Genomic DNA, 25768 nt, shown 5'->3' with positions numbered 1-25768 from the left:
GATATACGATTATCTTTTTCTTCTTGGCTGTTAATTGTATGCTTCTAAGAGTTCTTCAAAATTTCACAAACCTTATTTGTAAGAATTCATTAAATTGAAAAATATATTTCCAACATCATGAATTAGTAATGATCAAACTACGTGCAAATACTTTAACTTAGAACATATTTTGACATATTTGGCTTGGATGCATGTACAAATCCAAGTAGCACTAGTAAATCCTAGGAATCTTGTACATTTAGCATGATGCTAATGTTTACTAACTTAATTGCAAATCAATAATGCAGATAATTTATCTAGACAACCATCACCTAACTAGTCTGCTTTTTATTAGCAAGCCTATCTCCTTACTAGTAGGTACCACCAGTGATATCAATTTTCAAATCTAAATTGCCAATATCACCCATATTTCATCAATCATCAGCATAAAAGCTAGATGCTTCATATTATGCTTGGACCATGTTTCTAACAATATTTATGTTGTTTCCTCTATCAACCTGCATAGCATACATGACTACTGACTTTCATTTAGTTTTCCTCACTGCAATCTAAGCGGTAATATTGTCAGCAACATCACATCCTCATCAATTTCAACAATCAGCTACTTTGGTTACTTCTCTAGAGGAAACCACACATTAATGGTCATGAATCCTTAAAGTATCATCCCCGCAAACCTTGCAGAGCTAGCATCCAAGCCACTCAACAACCAATTAACATTATGCTCTCTCTCTCTTTTTTTCCCGTCGTTATGGACGAGCTACCTTTGTGGCAAACGCTACTACATTATCGATCTTCACATTGAAAAGGGAGGGAAGAATGTAAGAACTGACATAACCCATTCAGTTCTATAGACTTGATATCAGATGCTAATCATCTTAACCTTGTTTTAGTTTGTTCTTACTTCTATGAATCTAGACATGGATTAAATTAATTTAAATTGTCAATAATGTGTCCTGTGTTGTCTTGCTCATAAGAAGAAAATTCTATTTCGAAGTCCTAAGTGCTTATAGATTGGCTTTATAATATGATGTAATTAAAGTGCAACACCATGTAATCTGTGTGTTTCTAGCATCTTTGTCCTTCCATAGCTTCCATATGCATGCATGTCATAAACTCTTTTCTAGCCATTATTATCAATTATGCATCAATGGTCCACAATGTCTGAAATTAAACATGTGAAGTAGAAACCTAACATCATCATCTATTTCACCAGTTATATCATCACCTCTCAATCCCATATCTTGATCTGTTTCACATGCTACTAACTCTAGACACCTACTTTCCACTAAAACTTGTGTAACGAGGCTCAAAATATGTGGAAGAATGAAGATTTAGGGGCCAATATTCTCATTTTACAATACTTAGTATTCTGTGTGATATTTTGACAGAAGCTTATAATTTGATTTGCTCTTGGTAAGTGACTTGATAAATTGATAAAAATATCATGCAACTGAAAACTTCTGCCTAAGAAACTGAACCCACTCTAAAAATTTCTCCAGAAACATGCACGAGCAAACACTTCAAGTTCTTCCTTACTCTCTTTTTTCTTTCAAGATATCTACTTCCATGCACCTGAAACTGAGCATACTACTGATTCAAGTAACTATATTTCTGCTAACAATCTAAGGTCACTCTTCTTCTTCTCCTGAAGCTGAATCTTACACATGGAATAATACTGATTCAACTGTTTGAATCATGTCTTCCGCTATATGGCACCAAATTCACAAAGGTGATGACCAGTACATTTTGAAATTCCTTCTATGAAGAGGATTGATCAGAGCTCCAAACATGAACTTTTTTGATGAACCTCAAAACATGAACTTAAGCAAAGAACTTGGCAAATTAAGTGTTGAGTTGCTCAATCAATACAAGATATGAATGACTTAATTTAGTCTTTGCCTCATCCATGAAGAATATTAAGATGCTGTAACTGTAAAATCATGGCACCAATGAAGGCTGGGTTGGTCTAATATATATATTAGCAAAGATTTGTTTGAACACAACTTTGGAACATTCTTCATTTCACTGCAAGACATCAATCTTAAGCTTCAGCACACAATTTACTGCCACTGAAATAAGACAGATAAAGACTGTATAGATGGGATACCTTAGCAAGTTGTGTAATAGATGGTGCAAAATTGCAAAGGGACAAGGCCATGGAAAAGTGACACACTATGACCTGCTTGCTTTTATTTTTTGAAAATAAGTAGTTCACATGAAGAGGAATTGAATTCTTCTTGTGATAAATTACTTGCTTATTGGATGGCGAATTTCGAATTGCTACAAAATGAAAGCAATAGAAAATAAGATCTTATTCAGCACAAAATAAATAGCAAATTATCATATATTTTTCTAAGTTCTAAGTTAGATTAATGTGGGTCTATGAGAATCGGATTACTAGGCATATAAAGGAAAGGGTGCTGGTACAAGTTTTCAAAGAAAGTAGAAACCGCATCATTTAGCGCCACAAAACAGATAATTGAAGAACAATACCAGGCAACTTCCATCTGACTTACAATAGTCATGAGTCACCCACCACCCACAGATAAAAATGAATTCATGTGAAAAGGCTTAGTTCTATGAACTAACAAAAGCAGATAAAATTGGTGTGGCAAACCATCCAATTTAAAAACCTCACTTCGTTTAAAACATTAACATCAGTGGAAAGGACTAGTCTTCCAAGAACCAACAAAAGCAGATAAAATCAATGTGACAAACATGCAGTTAAAATATTTCACTTCATTTGAAGCATCAATATTGTCATCAAAACCCTCAGGCAAAAGCAGCAAGTTTCCTTGGAAAAAAGGAGATATCTGTTGTCAATCTCTTTCACATGTACCTGCATATATATCTTCACTAATATTGATGACACGGGATGCTTTGCTTAAGCCACCTCTTGTTATATGGAATATCCTATCAAAAACATCTGGATGACCATAATGCATACGAACCCTGGAAAGGGGTGAGATCATGCATTATTCCTTAAGCAGAAAATACAACGACAAGCTTGATTTAGTGCTACAACATAAAAAAAGACAGATAAACAAAAAAGGTTAATGTCCAAAACTAGAAAAGCAAAAGTAGAAAATTCTCAAGCAAGTAGAGATTGAAAATGTTTGTTATTCCAATAATAATTATTCATCACTGTGTTCATAGTGATTGTCAAACATTGTTGCAAACCAGTTATGAAAGAGTAATTGAAGCCCAGAAAAGGAATAGATCCCAAGACAAAGTGCTGCAATTCAGATATATGAGAAAACAAAGAACCAAAAACACATGAACGGGAGCAAATGAGCAGATTAAAGATCATATTGACATAATCAATTTATGTACAAGCAGGCTACAAGGGACAACATGCAGAAATCACTAGGCTACAAACTGAATATGACTAAGAAGCCTAAAAATAGTCTGATCTGACATCATCATGTTTAGGCATACCTTGACTAACAAGTTAAGGAAGAACAAAAGTCTGAATGCACAAACATAGAACATACGCAAGAATATACTGATTGACTCACTGACCAAATAAACAATTAATTCTTCTTATTTATTTCCACTTAAAGCAAGCATCAATTTTCTAAAACTACTTAGAATCTAAAGATAAACACGATCTGATAATTTGATTATCAAAAATTGATTACCACCAATCGTAATTTTAACAAAGAAGGATGAATGAAGAAAAGAACAAAATTCAGAAAATGGTTGCCTGTATCGCCCCGAACCATCACATTCAAGGTCTACTGAACAAACTGATGGTGAAACGGGACGGTTCACCCTGTTGGCTCGGTAAATAGGCTGAAATGGCTCCAGCGTTTGATTTACCCTGCAACCCTCCCCCCCCCCGGCGCGGCCACGGCCGCCGCCACCCCAACTCGATAAAAAGCCCCCTCCCTCTCTCTCTTGAGCTCCCCCGCTAGGGTTAGGGCTAGGGTTTCCCTTGGCCCTCCCCCTTCCTCTCCCTCCCCCTCCCTCTCTCTCCTTCACCCCCCCCCCCCCCGGGCCATGACACCAAGGGATTTTGAGCCCTCTCTCTCGGTCTCTCTCTCCCTCCTGCCTCCCTCCCCCTCCCTTCCAATTCTCTCTTCCTCTCTCTCCTCCCAATCCGACTCTCCCTATTTTAGTACACCTTGGAACAGCATGGTATGGACCTGTACCATGCCAAACAAGTCGCCAACCTGTATGACCTTCGATACCGATTCGGCGAACTTTGCTTCAGAGGCTTTACGTATGCCAAAACGGCTCAGCTATGCAGATCGATTTGACCTATATTCTACCCTCGCCCTCCCCCCCTCCTCAAATGTCTTCAATGTTCCGAGACGCTCAGATCGTGCCCTAGCTTTGCTGACAACTCTCGAGCCACCGCTGACAAGGTGGTCGCACTCCCCCGACTCTCGCTCCCTCCCTCTCTGTCCCCGTCAAAGCCCTCATTCGGTGGGCTCTCTCTCACTCTCCCTCTCTCCTTCCCTCTCCCCCGACCTCTCCATGTTTCGATACGCTCCAGCGCGGCATGGTGTATACCCATACTGATTCGACGAACCTTTGCACCCCATCTATTGCAAAAACAATTGTCTTGTTGATCAAAATAGAAAAGGAAGATTGTTTTTCAACCTAGGGAACCAATTAGATCTTTTCTATCTAGAAAGGTTGTTAACAAGTTCAGTTAATCACTACTAGAAACCTAAAATACTGACTTCCTGGACAAATTGCAAATACTCATCATAATTAGAGAGCCCCATGTCAATCCTTCCAAGAATGGCTAATAATAGAGCTAATTGCTAGCTAGCTTTACCGGAACCCACCTAGGAATCTTGGGTTTGTATCAAAATAGGATACAAAAGTACTCCAATTACATGTCATGGCAATATCCAATAAATACTTTACTGATCATACTAGTCGACAACACTTATTTTTTTTAATGTTTTTTTATAATGTCGATTTTAGTATGTACCCATCAATACTGATACTGTATTAATATTGTTTCGACGGAAAAAATGTAATGGATTCACTACAAGTATTTAAAACCTTGCATTAACCATAATCACAATAGCTTTTTCCTAACTGTTTGGTGCTGGCTAATATGCCAATCTAACACATCGGTGTGGTTGGTATCATGTCAATCTAACCACTGATTATCTGCAGTTCGAGTTTGGCCAATGCCAATTGCTTCTCTCTTTTTTAACACTGATGTAGTTGGTCCCAAGCCCCAATGAGAAACATGGAAGGTTGACGTCAATTTGGCAGCTGGTCGTAAAAATATATCAAAAACTATGATATGGATCCAAATAATCTAAAATATTTTTTATATCTTTAAACAATTTGTTGTGGATGTCTTTGTCACATTTTCAATTTTCTCTAATAGTCAGCCATGATTCAGATTGATTTGAGGATTGTCCAGGATTTCTTGAACATCTCATTTGAGACTGATAAAAATGAAAAAAGAATGATAGAATAAGGCAATGAAAAACAAGAATTGATCAAAGAAAGAAAATAAGCCAACTTCATTCAATCTGAATTTATAAACCCTTATAACATTATTGATTTGAGAATACAGACATACAATGATTGAAATATGCCAAGATAGTCTCAAGAGCAGGTAAGACCTCCACTCTAAAGAGAATAAGAGGCTAAAAGAGCCTATTCAATGCAGACACTGTTATAATCACCAAATATGCAGAGATTGTTATCGTTCCATTGCAACTTGTGAGAATTGAATCCAAATGAAGTCTTCTTATCTCATTGTCTAATAAAGGTAGTTTTTCCCATTAATAACTATCTATTATTGGATGGTTTTTTTTCCCACTAGAAACATCCTTTGTGGTCGTCGGCGGTTCCCTGCATGAGTAACTTCCCCTTGTCCAAATAACTCACTAGCTAATTCAATCCAGCAGTAAGGTACCTATGGTTTGCAGTAGTACCTGTACTAGTACAATGCTTATACAGTGTCGGTATGGATCAGTTCATGGTACCAATACTAGGTACATTCCCCCTATCAGTTATCTATTTGCTACCGATATGATACAAACGCCTGATGTCGAGCGGTACAGTCCAATATGATGAACAATGAAGCTACCTATAATGACCTTTTATAAACGTGACAAATGGACAATCATGATTCCTCCCAACATCATGCATAAATAATTCACTAAATCTCAGTCAATACATCATTATCAACCATTTGTTTTAGCCAAATGTCAAATTTTATATAAATAGAATAGTTTCTTTCTTGATGAATAAATTAGGGATGCTTGCATCTTATTGATTTATCATAATATACAGCTACACATTTAGAATTAAGCTACAAAAGAGGTTTCCACGGATGATATAGTAACATATAAAATATATGTATTTTCATAGTTTGCTTGTATCTTGTGTCCTATTATTTACAAATTTATTGAACTGCGAATATGGATCATGCCATATCCATATCTCATATCTGTAGGCATACCGCATGCTGACCAAAAACTTGCAAACCAGTGAAATTCAGGTCTTAACATCAACCCCAAAACCACCTTGATCTGGGCCTAAGCACAGGCTAAGACATACCCAAAATATCTCAATAATATATAATCTCCGTTAGATGGTGTAAACTAAACGGATTTGAAGTAGATCAAGTCAAGATATCAGGTTGAGATTTTCCCTGTCAAGTTCGATTCAGGTTCAGATCTAAAACTGAACCTTCAAGCTCTATTACAAATTCGCAAACCTTTTATTTTATTGATAACTTTCTCCACGATACATATTTTTAATGGAACATAACATTACAACAGTGAAGCTATATACTTAAAAACTAAAGTGTTCATGATTACAATGCCATTTTCCTTTAATAATGCTAAATAGTCTCTAAGAACCGCTGATTATGGCCTTACAAATCATATGCTCTAACTAGCTTAAACATAATGCCATGTCTAAATACATACACATATTACATATATAATCTGAAAGATGATATTTATCAACATGCAGAACTTAGAGATATAGTGTACACATTTACAAACACAAAATTTCTACTATAATATAGTAACTTTTGTATATCTATACATGTAATTTGTCAAAAAATATATATATCTATGCATGTAGATTATTATTATATTATTATTAATTGTTTATCACCTTATCAGAGGGCTATTGGAATATTAGGTACCATCTATGACTCTCTCTAACCACTCCTGCCATCAATCTCATCCTTGCCCTTACACCTCAACCCCTTCTCCCCCTTCTAAATGGTCCTAAAAAGGCCCAATAAATAGTTAATAACTACATAGTACCTGATATATTACATGACTTACCAAGTCCACTATCAATTATGGATGTAGGCTATTAAATCAGGTAGTTTGAGTATGGGTCCAATAAGTTTGTTTCCTGTCTGGGTGTGGAAGATGGATGTAGATGGCTAAACCCAAAAAAATATATTGCCTCCCACAGCTAATAGTAGAACATAAATTTTAGTTTTCTGGAATGTGCCACAAATAGTTAAGCTCTGTCTTAAGGATGTAGTAATTCAGGTATAGAAATAAATCTTTAAATGAATAGTGCACAGTTCAAGATTTTGCACAATATGGTCCCATCATGGAATGTATTTGTCCAATATTAATATGCAAATAGAAGAAAACATGTAGACAGCTAGTACAAACTAAAATCGAGAAAGGGATAATATGATTGCCATGAAACCTGAATGACCAAACCATGTATGCCCTAACTTTTGTCTTCGTCCCATGTTAGTGTCAAGTGCAACAAATTTCCGTTCTAACATTATATATTATGAAGTTTTAAGTCCATGGATTCATACGCATGTCAAGCTAACTCATATAATTGGACAAGCCTTGACTATGATGGTAATATTTATTAATAAATATGTAAAATAAACCATTTACAAAGATATAACAGCCAAATATATTAATAAAGCACTAAACAAACAGTTTGATTTTGATTGAACTCAATTTTAATCATTTATATGAGCATGTTGCCAATTTGAGACACTAGAGTGATTAAGTTTCTAGTCATGAAAATGCTGTCAGTACATTTAAAATAACTTCCTAACATAAAGAGATTGGCACAGTTAACTCACTTGAGAGGGTATGCCAAAACTCGCTGACCCAAGGTAACAAAGCTAGTCTCCTGATTTGACATAAACCAAGCCAACGATGACACACTGAGAAGAAGATGGCAGAGAAAGGAAAAAATAGTTAGGGCATAAAACCATGACACATGAGATAATAAGTTTCAGATAAAATGCTGACAAGAACATATGGACAACCTTCCAGTAAAAACATTCTCTCTCACACCAAGAATTGTAGGAGATCGGAGACCATGATTACCATGGAATTCTTCAAGTAGATTCCGCATTTTCATAGCCTCCTCGAGGTAGTTGTCCTGTACCATTGAGACCACCATTGTTGACATTAAGAAGAATGATCATTTCAAATGATTGATTTGGCAGTACACAAGACAGTGCAACATAACAGGATAAAGCAAAAGAAAACATCATGGTACTCCACTTAATTATTATATGTGAGAACATGAGGATAATAAAATGTAAACTATGGAAGAAAATGAAGCCAATCCCGATAGGCAAGTCCATCATACAATAGCAAAAAGAAATCAAGGTTTTATTCCAACTTCCAAGCAATATATTAATTTTGTGACACATCTCATTATATTTGTAGACAGAAAAGAGAGACAGAAATACCAAGAAGACCAATTGAAACATAGAGAAAGTTACCTTATTAAGCATGCAAGATTATGATAACAATAAATTACAAAAGTAATGGAAAGGGTTAGAAGATGGAGGAATAAGCCTTTGAATTCCAAACAAACAGAAAGATGGTCTACAAACATTATTTCATGCACATAATGGAGAAAACATGGGGAAGGAGGGAGGGAGGGAGGGAAGACCCCTAGAATTTTTTAAAAAATGCAACATTTGATCTCCATATTGAAGAACCTTGCTGGATTCTCCCAGCATCGCCTACAACTTTGCACGTGATCACTATTGGGCATTTCAGTCGTTCTCTTCTTTGCTTTGCGTAGCAGTCTTTCACCATAACTGTTTGTAGATTATGACATCAAACAACTTGATAGTCTTTCTGAGTGCCTAGTGGCTAGCTTCACTGATTTATCACATTGCCTGTTAGTTTTGCTAATTCCCTTAATATAAAAATATTTTAAAAAGGTAAAACCAAGGTTCACTATACTAGTGCATACCACCCTATACCGGACGTATTGTGCCGTATCGGTACCAAACCAAGACACGATAAGGAGGCATGCCGAGTCTCGGTAGTGCCGAACAAACTCTCGTACTAAGCATACTGATACCGTATCAACATGGCATTGGGTCTGATATCAAGATGGCGAACCTCGGTTAAAACTGCTGACAAATGGAGTACTAAGTTGCAATGAAGCCAAAACAATAATATCATATGGATCAATTGTACAACTATTACAACAAGACAGCTTCACAATTTCATCACATATCTCGAAACTAACAACTGTAAATAATATTCTATCATAATCTGACATTGCAATACTGATACACCCTAAAAAAATGAAGCAAGATACTGTGCACAAAAATCAGAAAGGAAAACCAACCTGATTCATGTCAATAGTTTGGATTGCATCACCGCGCGTGAAAATTATAGCATGATTTTGGTTTTCAGGCTTCCCTTCTCCAAGTTTGGGATCTCCAGGAAGCTTGATTGAATATATTTCCTGCATAAATATGAACGCAAACAAAACCTATTTAAAAAAAATAATTGAAAATCACATCTAGCAAGAGGAAGTGCACTAATGTACTCTTAATCTAACATAATTCCTAATACATTAAAAAAAGAAAAGAAAAGATGTTGCAGATTGCAGCTAAAACCTGTCTTTGATCAAAATATATAAATGGCATCCCTCTACAAGTAAATGAAACAACTCTGAAACTAGCACGTTGAATATTGATTTTAAGCTTAATAACAGGATCACAGTCTTTTTTCAAACAAATTTTAAAAAATTAACAAACGAAATAGATTTCAAGGAATTGTCTGTCGCTTCGAGTTGGCTTTGTATGCCAAAGTCATCCCTCCCCCGCCCCACCACCCCCCCCCCCCCCCCGGCAAAAAAAAAAAAAAACTTTAATCTTTTTTTTTTGGGTACAACGACAGCTCACAGCCCTAGTGTGAGTATAGCCAAAAGAGTCTAGAGAGAGGATGTGGCGCAAGGGTGGAGGGGCAGCTCTATAATATGTCCAGAGAATCTCTCTCAAGTGTTGAGCAGCAAAGGAGGCGACCCTGTTCGCCTCCTGAAACACATGCACAACCTGAAAAGAACCACAACCTCTCACCATCTTGCAAATATCACTGAGTAGCAGGTGTCCGCCCCCTCGCCGATCCTCGTTACGAATCCATTCGATAGCCATGGCTGAGATATCATTGTTTTTCTTTGTGTTCATTTTCTTGTACTCAAATGTAAGGCTCAACCATTGTACAAGACCACCATGGACTAATCCTGAATCTTGTCCAACTTCCTTTTGCTCTTCCATCAACTCTCTGTATCATATCCTGCACTTATTTGTTATGCTTGTAACCTAACCCTGCATCCATCATTGGTTAAACCCAAGGCATCCCTCGCATACAGGCCAATAATGTAGCCAGCCTCTGATCAAGAAAAAAAAAATCAAACCATCTACAAGTACAATTTTAACATCCAAAACCCCTTCAAATGCTATATTCTTCTCCCTTCCCACTAAGTCCTACATCACTCGGTAAATTCTGCAACAAAGCTTTTTCCTGCTTCTATCAGTCTCATTCATCATTTCTTCAATATTAAAATATATTGTTTCCTTAAAATCTTTCTACTCTTTTAATCCCATTGTTCTCCCTTTCTATGTCTCCTTCTGCACTTTGATCCCCTTCCAACCTTATCTTCCTCTACCTTTTGTCCTACCCCTCCAAAATTACATCATGTTATAGTTTTTTATCCCATGAAAGCCTATGCTTCAAGCAACCAAACTCTGGATGCACAATTTTGATTCCACCCCCCCCCCCCCCAACCCGCCGACCTCCAGTTGCCCCTCTCTAGTCGATCAACAAACAGCTTCTATTTGAATGCTAACGTTCATTCACAAAAATTCAATTAAATCTTACTATGAACTGCATTTCTGAATGCTTAGACAACGTGTCCACAAACTGCATGGATGAGAACGATCCTTTGTGGTTATTTACTTGTAAATGTTTGAACAAATTTCGGTCTTGACAATGCTAATTAGCCACAATTGCCCACCAGCATCAGGCAAAGTTACTACCCTCCTTCTGTTTAGCTTAAGGTCACTAGTAAACTTCACATCGTCTGGACATGCACAGGAGAAGCTTACATACTTTGTTGGCAATGAAAACCAGAAACCTAATTCATCAGTTTAGGACTAGCTATGTGAATACTAGATAACCATTTCAGTGGTCCCACTACCTCCATGCTGATAACCAGCTCCCAAGAGAATATAAATAACAGGAAATTAGAAAGGCCTGCTGATGCATTTTGACAGTAAAGTGCAGGACTGGGCTTGCTAAACAATTTAAGGAGCAACAGTGAGCAATCTTTTAAGGAAACTATCCTGGAGATAATCAAAAAAAAAAAAGATAATTCCTTTAAACCATGTGTACTGCTACTGACCTATACTTCCCTGAAATCAATTATATGCCATTTCACTGAAACCTAAATTGTAACAGCCAAATTTTGCCTAGACAGCTGTCATCATCTTTTCACTATAATGTCATATACATCAGTCAGGAACAACCAGCCAATGACATACAAAGTAATGCACCAGGGAACATGGATGAAGTTCTGTGATCTGTAAAAATGATTAACCAGTTTCTAACAAAGATCTAAAGATAAAATTACTCATAACTCTCACATAAAGATTCAGTAGATAATAAGAATGTATACTTTGTAATAATACAGCTCTTTTTAAAATCATTTTCTCAGATTTTCCTACTGTGCTATCCTGGGTTAAGTATAGATAAGAACTGAACAGATTTCCGATACACTCAAGACTCAGAGACCTTGCCAAGCCTGGATTCTTAAGAATTACGAGAAGAAAACAAGGGTATCTTAAGAAAAGGCTTCTGTACACTGTAGTTAAGGACTAAAAGAAGAAAAAAACAAGGCTACCCTGGGTTTTTGATCAAAACAAAGAAAGAAAAAAATTCTATAAATGGCATATGATTCAAAACAAAGTTGGAATGATACCAGTAAAGATTTTTTTTAAAAAAAATGCGAGCAGGATATGTCCAGTAAAATAATTACAGTTTAATCACCCAAGAGGCAAGCTAATTTACCTGATCCTTTCCATGAACATCAGCTTTAACAAGCTTCGAAAAGAATTCTTTTGTAACCTTTCCATCAGCTGACACATTTTCCTCCACATGTATGAAGGCAACTCGAAGTGCCTCATTTCTAAAATTCACCCAACAAAAAAGCAACCATCACAGATCAGAACGATGACAGAAAGTAGTGCAGAACAAAAGGGGGAATGAGCTAGGGAGCTTCAATTAGATGAAATAGAACCCATAACATGCATGCATGCATGAAAACCTGAAAACCAGAATAGCTAATAACCTCCCCCAACCAGAAAAAATAATAACCAGAATTTGTGTATGCATGTGCATGTATGTATGTGTAGAGAGAGAGAGAGAGAGCCAAAAATAGGAGAGATGCTAATAACCTCTGCATCAAAAGAGCAATGTCGGCAGCCTCTGGAGCTTTTTTCTGTTTCTGCTGCCCATAAATTTGGCATGAAACAACATATGTAAATTTAAGATCTGCTTGGGCACGTGATTCAGAAGACAATTCAAAACCTTGTGTGTTAATGTAGTCAGCCCCAGAATAGCCATCCTCAACTCCTGAAAGATTACACAGTAAACCAGAATCTATGTCATTGACTCCAGAAGAAAGACTTAAATGAAGAGGGAACAGCAATAATAAAATACCTCCTAGATATCTCCTCTCCAAATAGCTTTGTAACATAAGCGCCCTTCTATAGTACATCATACCACGCACTGCAGGAGCAGCAAACGAAATTATTACTAAACAAAAATATGTATATATAAGTTATATTGCAACAAAGTAAGCTTCTGGAGTTAAACTGTTGGTTTGGAGCTAAGAGAGATAAATTGGATATGAATCCTGCCCGCCCTTTAAAATGACAGCTGTTATAGTAGTTTCAGAGGGACCATACTCACAGATTTTAATGGGCTGGATTAGCCCATTGGGCAAGTCCAATAGATGGGTCAGGCCATGTCACATTTCTACTCTTGTTGGATCTGACCAGATCGCATTCAGCCCTTCTGATCTCAATTTCCTAGTGTCCCACTCTCCGACAATTCCCAACTCGCCAGGCCACATCCGGCTGTTCTCTATCTTAAATACTTTAAAACTCACCTGCCTCTTCTTTTAACTCTCCCAAATGGCCATCCACTTTATCCTATAAACTGTAAAGCCCAACCTTTTCTCTGAGATCCCCTTTCCACAAAATTTATGAGGCTGATTTGGCAAACTCTGGCTGCAAGCCAGCAGGCTTCCTTCACCAGAACAAGAAAAGGAACAGGGAAGTAGAAATTAGTTAAAGCTATTGGCTTAGGCTGGGCCTGCCCTGGTCTGAACAAGTTCTTAGGTCAACGTTGGGCCAGGCCGAATTTAGGCGCTCTCAAATTCTTTAATATGTTGGGTCAGGTTGAACCCAGCCCAGCCCTGACCGTGCCCATTGGCATTCCTAGCCATGGTGCAACAGGAACAACGGCCACTATTCAACAATTTCATTGTATGTCCAGAGAAATTCACATTCTGAAAAATTGAATTTCCAAGTTGGTTCAAAAAAATAAAATATTTAATAATGTATAACCCAAAAATCAAATGACACCAATATTTTCTTGTTGCTATCCATCAGTTCCCATTATAATAACAACTGCCACTATACACTTTGCTTTGTTGTCAACAAAAAGCCAGTCCAAGGCAAAAATAAGAATCTGACACTGGAAGCAACTAAATATCAAAGAGGTTTTGTTATTGAGATATATCAGCATTGTTGAACCATCTACCTAGCAAGAGGATGGTGCACTTCACAGGAATAAATATAATGGTAAATTAAAAGCAAAAGATCATGGGCCTTGAGTTGCTTTGCAGACATTCAAGTACAATTATTATTCATCAGCAGCATGGAGCAGCAGGCCAACCTGTCCGCGCCAATGTTTGGCCTCGATAAGATGCCCAAAATCGCAATTCCAACATGTCACTAGAGTCATCCTTGATAACATCATCTGTTGAGCCACCACGACCAATTCGTTGTAAAAAGTTTTCCCACTCATCTGTAATGTACAATTAATTAGTAATAAGATAATAATAGATTAATAAAACTAATAGAAGCAAAAGTGGCAATTAGTTGCAACAGTTGACTCAGCATAATCATATCTCAAACCACATATCAAATGAAAAAACATTTAAAGCCAGCAATTCATAAAGCAACTCCTGATTTTTCTCAGGTGTTCATCCATCTCCACACCACACGCATCACACATGCAATATCCTAGTGTTCTTAAAATGCTGTTTAGCCAATTTACAAAAATTTGTACCTAATTTTATGTGTTCAGCCAATTAAGAAATTAAATAAATATTGTTCCAATTCAGGATGCCTTCCAACATATTAAGTTATCAGCAGATCTGGATACAAATGAACAATGACACTCCGACTTTTTTACAAATAAAAATCGATGCCTCCAAACATATTATCTAATTAGCTTACCAGGAAAAATTTTCTGTAGATAGAAAAGGATAGATATTCCATCCTCATTTTCAACCTGCAGTTCTGAAGAACTATAGAGTACAGTCTCACTGTAGTATGGAGTAAAAACGCTGCTCTCCAAAAAAGTAACAATTTTCATCAATATTTTAGAAACTGTTGCTGAATCATACAAGCAAATTTAATATGTACTCGAGTAAGTACCTGAAAGGCATCATCTCAGCAACAGGTTTGGCTGAAGGCATGTCCATGAATAATGAATTTGTAAAGAACTGCAATCTCCTTCTAGCTTCCAGATTTTTAGGAATATTGGCAGCAGAATCCTTGACGGTTAGAAGTAGATGTAAACGCCTCACCTGCTCCTTCTGTGAAAGGACAAGGGAAGAGTCAATAGATTGTCTTACAAAGGATTATCAGCAAAGATGGTTAAGAATACTCATACAATTTCTGGCTCTTCGGGCCACCGTATTCTATGAAAGAGCCTCCCATCATTTCGAGCTCTCGCTAAAATATTCCATGTATCAAATTGCTCCCTAAGGAGGGAAACATTTAGTTAAATTCTAGAAGAAGAGTAACATAAGTATTCAATTTACATATGCTTATCATAAATGTCTGTCAAGTATTCCTGATTACCTTAAATTTGGTGTCAATAAATCATGGGTAATAACATCATATAGGTCATACATAGCTCTGGAAGCACCTTTGGCCAGATCAGGAGTCTCATTTCTTATCTGCACAAATTATTGCTTTGATTTAATAAAGAAGACCACAAGAAAGCGACAGTATGTTATGCCGAAATTTGTCGCTTTGGAAAAGAATTAGATGTATTTGACAAAAAAATATTTTAGAGGATGAAAACCACATGTTTATTCACAATACTTTCAATGAATAACGAATATTACAATATCATCGATATAAGTATGGGTGTCTCATGGCGATACAAGTGCCCCACAGCATATTCCCAAACTCAAAGATGTTGACGCAGCAGTTACATACCTAATAGAGATGGCTATGGATATACACATACAATCAAAAAATACATATTTTTCTGGGTTCATTAGCGTCAGTCTACAACTTGATATGTCTTGGGCAAGCATGCAGACAATGTGGCTTCAATACATGTCTACCAAAACACTAAACTGATACAAAGATTATTGCACACAAAAAAATAAAATAAAATAAAATTGATAAAGAATAACAAATGTAAGCACCCAGAGTAGGGAACATATATGTTACTTCTATGCCAGAGAAGTTTGATACAAAACTAGACAAATGGAAAAAGACAATTCAGAATGGTTTGCAGCAATTGAAAACAAAGAACATGAGTAAACATAATACCATCATCCGGTGCCACCCAATGGCATGCAAAACAAGGTTAAGCAACTTGTTAACCTGATGCTAAATGAATAAATACTAAATGATCTGGAGTGAGAAAACAGCAAAATTAAAGATCCAAGATTTTTATGACAAGCAGTAACCAGTTATATATAGAGTTGGTCTATCTAGTAACTGAAGACTTACCAGCAGTCCAGTCAAGGCAGTAAACCTCGACACCACCAGCGGCAGCTTTTTAAGTGTAATAGTCACTACAAGAGAGCCCTCAGAAATACTGTTATTAAGCTCACGAAAGAGCCTCTCTACCCTGACATCAAAAAAGACATGTATAAAGAGCAGGATTCAAAAGTTATACAATCATATTCATCGGAAAAAAAGAAAAGAAAAAAAAAAGAAAAGAAAAAATAAGACATTAGAAAGTACAACATTTCCAACAATATTAGAGATAACCATACCAAAGTCTTCCTTCATCATCAACAAGATAGTGTAGAATCCTTTCTGCACTGTAATAGCATTCTCTAACAGCATAGGCCATGTATTCATCCCTTGATATTCTGTTCCACAGGTCTGCCTGGGTATCTTTGCAGTCCAAAGCGAAGTCAATTGCCAATAAGATCTAGAATAATCGAGGTCAGGATTAGAAGCAGCAAAGATAGAGATTCCACCATTCAGGCCTGTACAAGAATTAACATGTCCAAAGTGTCAATGAGCAGACCTTACTAGTTAGAAGAAACAAAGGCCATTGAACTAATCTGAAGCTCCCAGAATTGCTTGGAATTGAAAGTAAATCCATTTCCCTGCAAACAAGGAAGAAAAATCACATGGATATCAAGACAACTGAAAATATGTTAAGGACAGTTAAAAAGCATGTGTAAATTATAATATGCAAAGAATCAAGATTTATCTCTCAAAAAAGAATAAAGGTTTACCTGTTGCCAATAAAATCTTCTTCACGCAAGCTCTTAATAATTTCATTCCAAAATGGTGAGAACTTAGCCGCATATGCCTTATTCATATCCTGAGAACCCTGATTTAATGAAACCATGAATTCTGAATTTCTGATTCTTTCCGAAACAAAAACAGACAGCATTCGAAAAATTAAATTATTGACAATAAAATGATTGGTAAATCATACAAAGCAATATTGCAAAATATGTAACCTTAGATATATCTTCAAGGGTTATCAATCCACATATCTACAACTAAAATCTCTCAAATCACTTAACAGAATGATACCATTAATGAAGTTGTCTTTGAAAATGTGCGTGGCATGCATTATGATGAAGTGACCCAAAACATGCTTTGGGCCATCTTTTCTGCGGATAATGCAGGGTTTTAACAATGTGACCAACTAATAGACCCCTACTAAACCCATAAATAGCCATTATTTCTACAGTTCAGCCCTGTAACCAACTATTTCTGGGAACAAGATGATGGCTCTTATAATGGTCGTTGCAACAAATAATGGTTAAAAAATGGAGAAATTGATAATGCCACATTTCATATAACCCAATTGTGCAATTGGATATCATATGATAATTTGCATATTAAAAGATCATTTCAAGCAGATGAACCTTGAAAATAGAAACAATAACCATTACTCCAATTATATAACTGCCACTATAAAGGCATAACAACTAAACAGTGGTCATTCCTAAATTCCTTCCAAGTATTTACATGGCATAACAGGGGCCTCTTGAAATGACTATATCTGCCGTTCTTTTAAAACTTAAGATAACAGTGGTAATGATAACTTACCACCAAAAATTTCTCTAAGTCACATACTTGTAACCTAGAATGAGGCGAACACAAGCCAGATTGGCAGAAGAAACCACTGCTCAAATGATCCTCAAACTTATGCATAGAATAGACAGCATACGTAATAAAATTATAAAAGATAAGCATATGGAGACCAAAAAGGATCAAAGTAATCAGATTAATTCAAAGAGGCAACGGAATCTACTCCACTTCGCACTCAAAAAGCTCAATGGCCAGTCAACTAAACCTATTTGAGTCAAGCAAGTACATCTGACAGCCCCCTCAATGTCCATGCTGACCATTAACAAGTTCATAAAGCAGCCAACATTATTTTAATTCAAAGACTTCAAAATCCCCATTCATAAATGAAATTTCAAACATAATAAATGGAGTGACCCATTCCATCACACATTTATCCAACACAATGCATCAATTTGCGAAAACTAGATGTAATATGCCGTTTTCCCCCTTTTGTGTCCACAAAGCACATAATAATGGTAATGAGTTCACCATGGGAAAGCATCATTTCATCATGTTTGTCAAAAATGATTCTTTTATTATCACATGAAGAATGCAATAGCCAAGTTTTAAGTTAATGGGACATGAATACTGTCTCAGACGGTTTCATATCAGAGAATCATATAATACAGAATATCAGGAGCAAGGTTAGAAAACTGGATTCCATTTCTGCTTTCAGCCAGACCATATGAATTTCCATTTCAACAATTTTGGGTGATCCAACTTCAGGTCCCGCAGTTTCATTTCAAATTAATAAAGGAATAATATATTGTTTAAACTTTGAAAAAAAGAGTAACAAAGAAAAGACATGAAGTTCGAGAAAATATAGTAGGCATCAATTTAACAAGTATTATCTTGTTTCGGACATTTGGATGTGTTATTCACATGTTATGCATTAAATGAAAATTAAAAATGTATATTTAAAAATAATAATGTTCAAAAGCAATATTTAGAATATAATATATTGCTTTATGATCTGATGGCAATCTATCACAAAAGGCTATCCAAATGCCCGTGAGATTAGAGTTTGAGAATAACCAAACCTATGCCAAAAACTATATCACTCAAATCTTGTTGGAAGATAATGTTGTGGAACACAGTGTTGCTATGCTACAAGATCTTCTTAAAACCCAGAAATCTATCTTTCATCTACAGAAAATATTTTCAGGATTTAAAGGAATGATCACAAAATTGTCATAGATAGCACATATAGCCAAAATTTGGCCCAGTTCAGATTGGCTCGGGGGAGAACTCAAAACTTCCAGCTTTAGCTTCAGAGTTTCTGAAGTGAAGACCTTGTTTCACATGAGACTCTAGACATAGGTAGTGCCTAGTGAATCCTACAAATTCGAATCTTAAAATTATCAGGATCCAAGGTCATGTTTAGACTCTAAAGCAACAAAATAAATTCAACCAGTTTTTTTATATCATCTATTCATTATTTAAACTATGCTAGTTATTTTAATCTAAATTAGAGAAGAAGAACCAATAAACCTGAAGCACACAGATTTTTTTTCCCAAAACAAAAAGGATTCCGTACATTTTTCCCTTCATAAAGGACTGGTTTCTTGAAATGAAAAGGCAACAATCAATGCATATCGAAAAGAGAAGAGACAGAATAATATCAGAGACCTAGAGAACAACAATTAAATAGAAGCAGCAATAACAGTGTTACATCAAAGAGTAATAAGTACCTGAATAAATTGCCTGTCTTGGGGAATCCTATAGCAAGAAAAAGAAGATGAGCCACTAAAGAACAGCTGGTGTAATACACTGATAACTTAAGCAACAAGAAGGCAAGTAGATAGTGAAGACCTTGTTACAGATGAGACGAGATTTTTAACAAAAGCTTCAGGAAAACTCTCAAACCGTTTATGAAGCATTTCAAGTGACCGTATCTGCCATAAATTAAACAAGACCACATTAGAAATGATTTAAACATAACAAATCTGTGCATAACATGTATTATCTATAGCAGGCCATCAAGTAACAAAGAAGCATCAGATTGTTGTAATTTCTTTCATTAATTTTAAACAGTATAAGAATTACCTCCCCAAGACGAGCACGTGCACCCATCAGGCCACCAACAAGGGCAGATAATAGCGTGTACCATATGAGAATGTCCAGAAGGTAGACCTGATATATGAATCAAAAAATTTTATATGAATATGTACTTCAAATACATTCTCGAGGTGAATGTCCAAGAAGATACATGAATCAAGTAAGGTTTTAAATCCCGTGCGACGGGGTTGTCCCAACTTTCTCATGGAACGAGATGCGCGGCCATCCCGTCCTGTCCCAAGAGACAGGGGATGTCCCGAGACGTGCCAATCAGGATGCTGGGACAATGGTGGGACAGTCATGTCCCAATACTCGAGATGGTACCTCATCCCCATATCCCAGGGGACATCCCATCGGGACGCGAGTCCTTGGAATCAAGTGATTACAATATAAATACAGACTTTCAACTAAATTCTAAAAATCTTGAGTGCATAATATATCCAGTTAGAGCAAAAAGGAAACTTACTGCAACGACAGGAGCCCACAGGCTAAGGAGGGTCAAAGCATTTCTGTTCCCTACACAAAGCAAACAAAAAGACTTACAATTAATGGCATCAACTTCTCCTCTGCGGACACAAATAGTAGCAAACTTGCACAATTTCGCTAGCAACCCCCTCTTTCAATGGCAAAGCATGCAACAATGATGCTCTTAAATAGTGAAAATTTATAACAAGTACCTAAGACAAGTGCAAGAACAAAACAAATGCTAAGCAATCCTAATGGCAATGATCAAACAAGATTCTATTATAACTAACTGGAAAACGTATTCAAAGTTTAAAAATATTATAGATTCACAACAGAGGCGGCCAGTATTACAAATGTAAAACATGCACATATGTATATATGTATGTATATAAGAAAGATGGACTGCGCTCCTTATGAGAGGAGAGGGTATCTACTCCCGTTGATCCCAAAATCAATAATGGGACATCAAAATTGAAGATCCAAGTTATTTATCATAATCTATACTCTACCAAAAATGCCTAGAAACAAAAATCCACTATTTTGCTGGTCTCTAACCTACGCATCATGTTCACAAAAAAAGGGACAGTTTTCATTATGCCAGTATGTTAACATACATGATAAAGCACTTAAATTGAGAATCTGCCGTGCTGATCATCATCTACACATATTCAAACATGTATAGCTGAAAATCAATAGATTTTAATGCTTAGATCATAGTAATGCATGGTCTCACATCATTTTAACCATTCATTTCTACACCCACTTGATGCATCAGCAGTGCGAATCTTTGATTTGGATGCCTTATTATTGATTTTGGGATTGATAGGAGAAAATATGGTCTCCCCTCAAGAGGAGAAAACTCCATCCACTCTCTATATATTTACACTTACCCCTTGACACAAGATCATGCCACGAGTACTTCAAGTCATGGAGCTCTACAATTATATTGGTTGGCTGGATCAATGGTTTAATCTGCAGAGATGAATATTGTTAAGAAATACACCAAAACAAGTTGTGGGTCCTACATATACATATATGAAAAATTTTATTTAAAACACAAAAGTAAGATGAATGATATCATGAAGAATAAATTTACAATGAATATACTTGCCTGGAGATAGTATGCAAACGTAAACTTGCAGACAAATATCACCAACCAGAAAAGCACATATCTGTATTCCAACAAAAATTAACAACATAAATATCAGGCAAAACAGCATTGGAACATATATGCATTCACAGAATACAAAAGCATTTACTTCGGGCTGTTTGAGTGCTGTAAGACTCATTGGAGTATCATATTTATGACTTAGCAGCATTTATTTTGTGCTAGACAAGCCACGAGCATATGCAGTTCCCTTCAATTCTTACACTTAATCAAGCAATATAAAGAGATAAACAGAGAAGGAAAGATCTAAAAGCATGCATCCGAAATGTGTGTTCTTTTTCTCAATTGCTTTAAGAAAAGAAAAATAGTATCACAATTAAGGTCGGCAACAGAAACGAGACCCATTGCCAGAGCCGAAGAAGAAGAAGGAAAGAGAGAGAGCGGGGGAGGGAGGGAGAGGGAGAGGTCAGGAGGCCGACGGGGGCCACGGGGGGCCGCTGCAGGCGAAGCCGCAGCTGGTTCCTCGGTTTCAAACGAAACAAGGGTCCGGCCGCGACTTAAAAATTTTTGAGATTTTTAAGTGAAGTCGGCAAGCAAAATTTTTAAGTGAATTTAGCAATTTGCCGACTTCACTTAAAAATCGCAAAATTTTTTAAGCCGCATTCAAACCTTTGTTTCGTTCGAAACAGGGGAACTGGCCAGGGCCTCGCCTGCCATGGCCTCCGCCGGCTCCCCGTAGCCTCCGTCGGCCCTCCGTTGGTGTCCGCCAACCTCCCTCCCTGGCTCCCCCTTCTCTCTCTCTCTCTCTCTCTCTCTCTCTCTTCCTCTCTCCCAAGGTACCGTGCCCTCTGTTGGAACCGGCCAGGCATGGCCCGTATCGACTCGTGCCGCCGAAAAGCTGGTACAATGTCTAGTACCGATTCTTCCGACCTTGATCACAATGATCAATTGTGCATGCAAAATCAAAACCATAATAAAGCCCTACAAATTGGCAAGTTATGATTCCACGCATGCCAATTGCTAGACTGTTGAATTCATACCTTTGCAATTTTTTATTGACTTTCATTATAGTACTTAATTTTTTCAATATTCTCTAGTTTTCTTGTTTAAATAAAATTATGCATCTATTGATAATGCAAAAAACAAGTTCAAGCTGGAGTCCCGCTATAATGGGATGTAGACTATTATGTGCTAGACCACGTAAATGGCCCGCAACAACATCTAAGATCATGTGGTGTAAAAAATAAAGAACAGACAGCATCAAATGACAATAAGAAACTAGATTTCCAGAAAGATGTGCTCTACCTGGCATAATCACTTGTCTTCTCAAAAAGACCACGTCCAACATAATAACGTTCCTGAAATTTAATTAGGAAAATTTTTGAAAAAAATACTCGACACACTAAAAATATTAAAATATAAGGATAAGTGCAGGGTAAGGGGGCTGTGGCAGAAGTTACTTGGTAAATCCACTTGAAAAACTGAAAGAATGGCCACCGATCAGACATATTTGAGAGAGTATGACATGCTGGGATCTTAACAAGTAGCGCAAATGCTATGCGGATAGCCACATAAACACCCAGAACAAGGATATAAAGTCGAAAATAGGTTGAATCTGAGTTACTGTTATTTCTTTCACCCAAAAGTTTCCTGAACCCAATTTTAACAAGAAACTATCAGTAAGAGATCAATTTAAAATTTTAAATACAAAATAGTTTGTGTATTTATATTTGAATTTGTTGATAGAATGTGCACAATAATATGAAATGTTTAAAAGTCTGAGAATTAACAATGCCATGACAAATTACAAACTCACCAATAAAGATATGTCATAAATGTTGAACTAACTCCAAACCAGAAAAACCTAATAATCAATCTTGAGATTGCAAAACCTCTTGCTGTGCTATATGCCCCAAACATGAGTAGAACATCCAAACAGCCTGCAACAAAAGCATAAATTCCAATTAAAAAGGAAAAAAAAATCCATGGAATCCTAAATGAAATAAGTAGAACATTCATAACCATATGGTTCAGTCGACAAGAGACTGCTCAAAAACTAAGGAATAATAAGAAACTGCAAGAATACATACAAAGAATAAAAACAACATACTCTCTAAGAAGTTCAAGATGAAAAAGGCTGGTCCAGTGCTAAGTACTACTTTAAAGGTATTCAAGTTAATGTGACCATCATGAAAAGCAATGATTGTCAACCCCTGCATAAACATATCACCAAAACAAATGATCATGAAATCTTGAAAGGATCCATATAATTGATTAAAATGCAGCAAGCATAAAAAGGAAGAGCTTCAAAACCTGGAACATTAAGAAAAGAAAAATCCACAAGCGGTGAAAACTCCGATACAAGTGTAAAAAGGTCCGATGCTCAACAAAGCTGCTTTTCCCTGTCTGCCAATATTCAAAATATTAATTATTAAAAATGTACAAGGATAACAGAACCCAACACTAGAAAACATGTCTTAGAAGTATTATAGTTCTACATTAGAAAAATAAATGAACAAAATGATCTCTTTTAGTCACAAGTAAAGAGGGGCAAGGGCTCAAAGTACCAGTGTGGATCGCCCCATATCAAGAGTATTGTCCCATATTGTGCTCTCCATACTATACTGGTACTGAACCAATACTCGATACAAGGGGGGTACTGCATGTCGATACACTAGACCGACCAATAAAGACACTATATCAACATGGTACTAGTACGGGGTCTAGCGCGAAGATTGCAAACCATCCATGAGAGGGACACCTGCTAAGTCATGAAGATAGAGCACTGAACTTGTAAACCGCCAACATGGATGACCAAACCACCCGAAATGCCCAGTTTGAGGCAACCAACCCAAATCGGTCGATTACCAAGAAGAAAAAACGCTTCTTTTCATTTTGAGTTGGTTTATTTGTAGATCTAATCTAAGCTGATCTCTCGAATACCTCTTCACTAGCTCACTCTATTCATCACCCGCTCTCGAAACATCCTACAAAGCTCCCAGCTTGACTCCACCCTCTCTCGAAACATCCTACAAAGCTCCCAGCTTGACTCCACCCTCTCTCGAAACTTCCTGCTCATTTCCTCACCACTCTCGTCTCACATCATGGCGTCCTCTCCTCCTCCAGTGCTTCAAGCATTGCTATCGCCATTCACACCCATCGCTACCGAAAACGTAGCGCCTTGGGGCTGGGCCTCGTTAACAGATGTCCATTCATCCCCTGAATCTCCCAGTCACCTAATCGATAATGAGCTGCACCAAAAAGCAACCAAGCCATCAGACCTGAGATCAAGAAGCTTGGATTCAAGAATCTTTCTGGCTTGGATTCAGGAATCGGGGCCTTGGATTCGTGGATCTCACCACCCACTCATAGGAGGCGTCATATGTGGCCCAGGCAAGTTTATCTCTCTCCCCTCAATTTTCCTCTCTCCATCTGCCTCTACCTCCCCCTAGATTCAATAAGCATCCCTCATCGACAGCTTGTTCCTCAAGGTCACGGCTCTGAAGCCCCTCGACCTCGCCATCTCCCGATCAATGCTATTTGCACCAAATATGCAATCAAGAAGCTTGGATTCGAGGATCTTTCTAGGTTGGACCGAGGGATAGGTGCCTTGGATTCAAAGGAGGCATGGTCAGTGGCCAAGGCGAGTTGATCTTTCTCTCCCCCTCCCCTGTTTCTCCCGCTCACCCTCTCCCTCCCTTAGTTCTGGTACGCGTTGAGTCAGCACAGTACAAATCAATATTGTTTCAAACCGGTCACCAGCCGATATGGTCCCCAATATTGGTTCGGCGAAATTTGACCATCAATTATAAAGCAAAAGGAATCTCAAAGCAAAACAAAAATTTCAGAAAAGGATAAAGCAATGTAAAGTCATCACATTTCACATGAATTTCAAAAAAATGATATAGAATTTGAAGGCCTCGCATCTAGGTTGTAGAATAACACCATACGAGGAAAGATGAAAAGTTTGGACTCCCTCCAAATCAGCTCACACTATTTAAATTTCAATGCCAGCAACAACACTCATATATTCATCCATGATTGAAGCTCCCCTCTTCAGCTTTTGTAACTCATCCTCACCATCAACAAGAAGATAGTAGAATAATAAAGAAAAAAAAAGTAAGTAGAAAAGAAGCAAACAAAAGAAGAGTAAAATCTATGCAGATCCTAGTGCGGCTTGACTCCCACCATCATCTACCATATTTTTTTCCTTCATCCTACTTCCGAACATATGGTTTTAGTTATCAGATAAGATT

General features: G+C 37.1%; 1 protein-coding gene across 2 annotated transcripts in view; it reads right to left on the bottom strand.

Moving 5' to 3' along the window:
• The window catches only part of LOC103706372 (callose synthase 10), a 61679-nt gene that overhangs the window by 12899 nt on the left and 23012 nt on the right, over window positions 1–25768 (bottom strand). Inside the window, exons 13-39 of one of the 2 annotated variants that reach the window (XM_008790448.4) lie at window positions 23826–23918; window positions 23623–23725; window positions 23329–23452; window positions 22973–23162; window positions 22818–22870; window positions 21516–21576; window positions 21295–21376; window positions 20406–20455; window positions 19928–20014; window positions 19694–19776; window positions 19573–19600; window positions 17032–17129; window positions 16818–16899; window positions 16558–16718; window positions 16289–16409; window positions 15401–15498; window positions 15210–15300; window positions 14972–15132; window positions 14771–14880; window positions 14205–14336; window positions 12963–13031; window positions 12698–12875; window positions 12312–12429; window positions 9586–9705; window positions 8255–8370; window positions 8066–8149; window positions 2840–2952 (exon numbers count right to left, since the gene is read on the bottom strand). In XM_008790448.4, the coding sequence (XP_008788670.2) occupies window positions 2840–2952; window positions 8066–8149; window positions 8255–8370; window positions 9586–9705; window positions 12312–12429; window positions 12698–12875; window positions 12963–13031; window positions 14205–14336; window positions 14771–14880; window positions 14972–15132; window positions 15210–15300; window positions 15401–15498; window positions 16289–16409; window positions 16558–16718; window positions 16818–16899; window positions 17032–17129; window positions 19573–19600; window positions 19694–19776; window positions 19928–20014; window positions 20406–20455; window positions 21295–21376; window positions 21516–21576; window positions 22818–22870; window positions 22973–23162; window positions 23329–23452; window positions 23623–23725; window positions 23826–23918 (2806 nt within the window). Of the gene's footprint in view, window positions 1–2839; window positions 2953–8065; window positions 8150–8254; window positions 8371–9585; window positions 9706–12311; window positions 12430–12697; window positions 13032–14204; window positions 14337–14770; window positions 14881–14971; window positions 15133–15209; window positions 15301–15400; window positions 15499–16288; window positions 16410–16557; window positions 16719–16817; window positions 16900–17031; window positions 17130–19572; window positions 19601–19693; window positions 19777–19927; window positions 20015–20405; window positions 20456–21294; window positions 21377–21515; window positions 21577–22817; window positions 22871–22972; window positions 23163–23328; window positions 23453–23622; window positions 23726–23825; window positions 23919–25768 lie in introns of both variants that reach the window. The other variant, XM_026804395.2, reaches the window with a different exon arrangement.

The sequence above is a fragment of the Phoenix dactylifera genome, chromosome 17 (assembly GCF_009389715.1).
Source record: "Phoenix dactylifera cultivar Barhee BC4 chromosome 17, palm_55x_up_171113_PBpolish2nd_filt_p, whole genome shotgun sequence".
NCBI lineage: Eukaryota > Viridiplantae > Streptophyta > Magnoliopsida > Arecales > Arecaceae > Phoenix > Phoenix dactylifera.
This window is presented reverse-complemented; position numbering and strand designations above follow the sequence as displayed.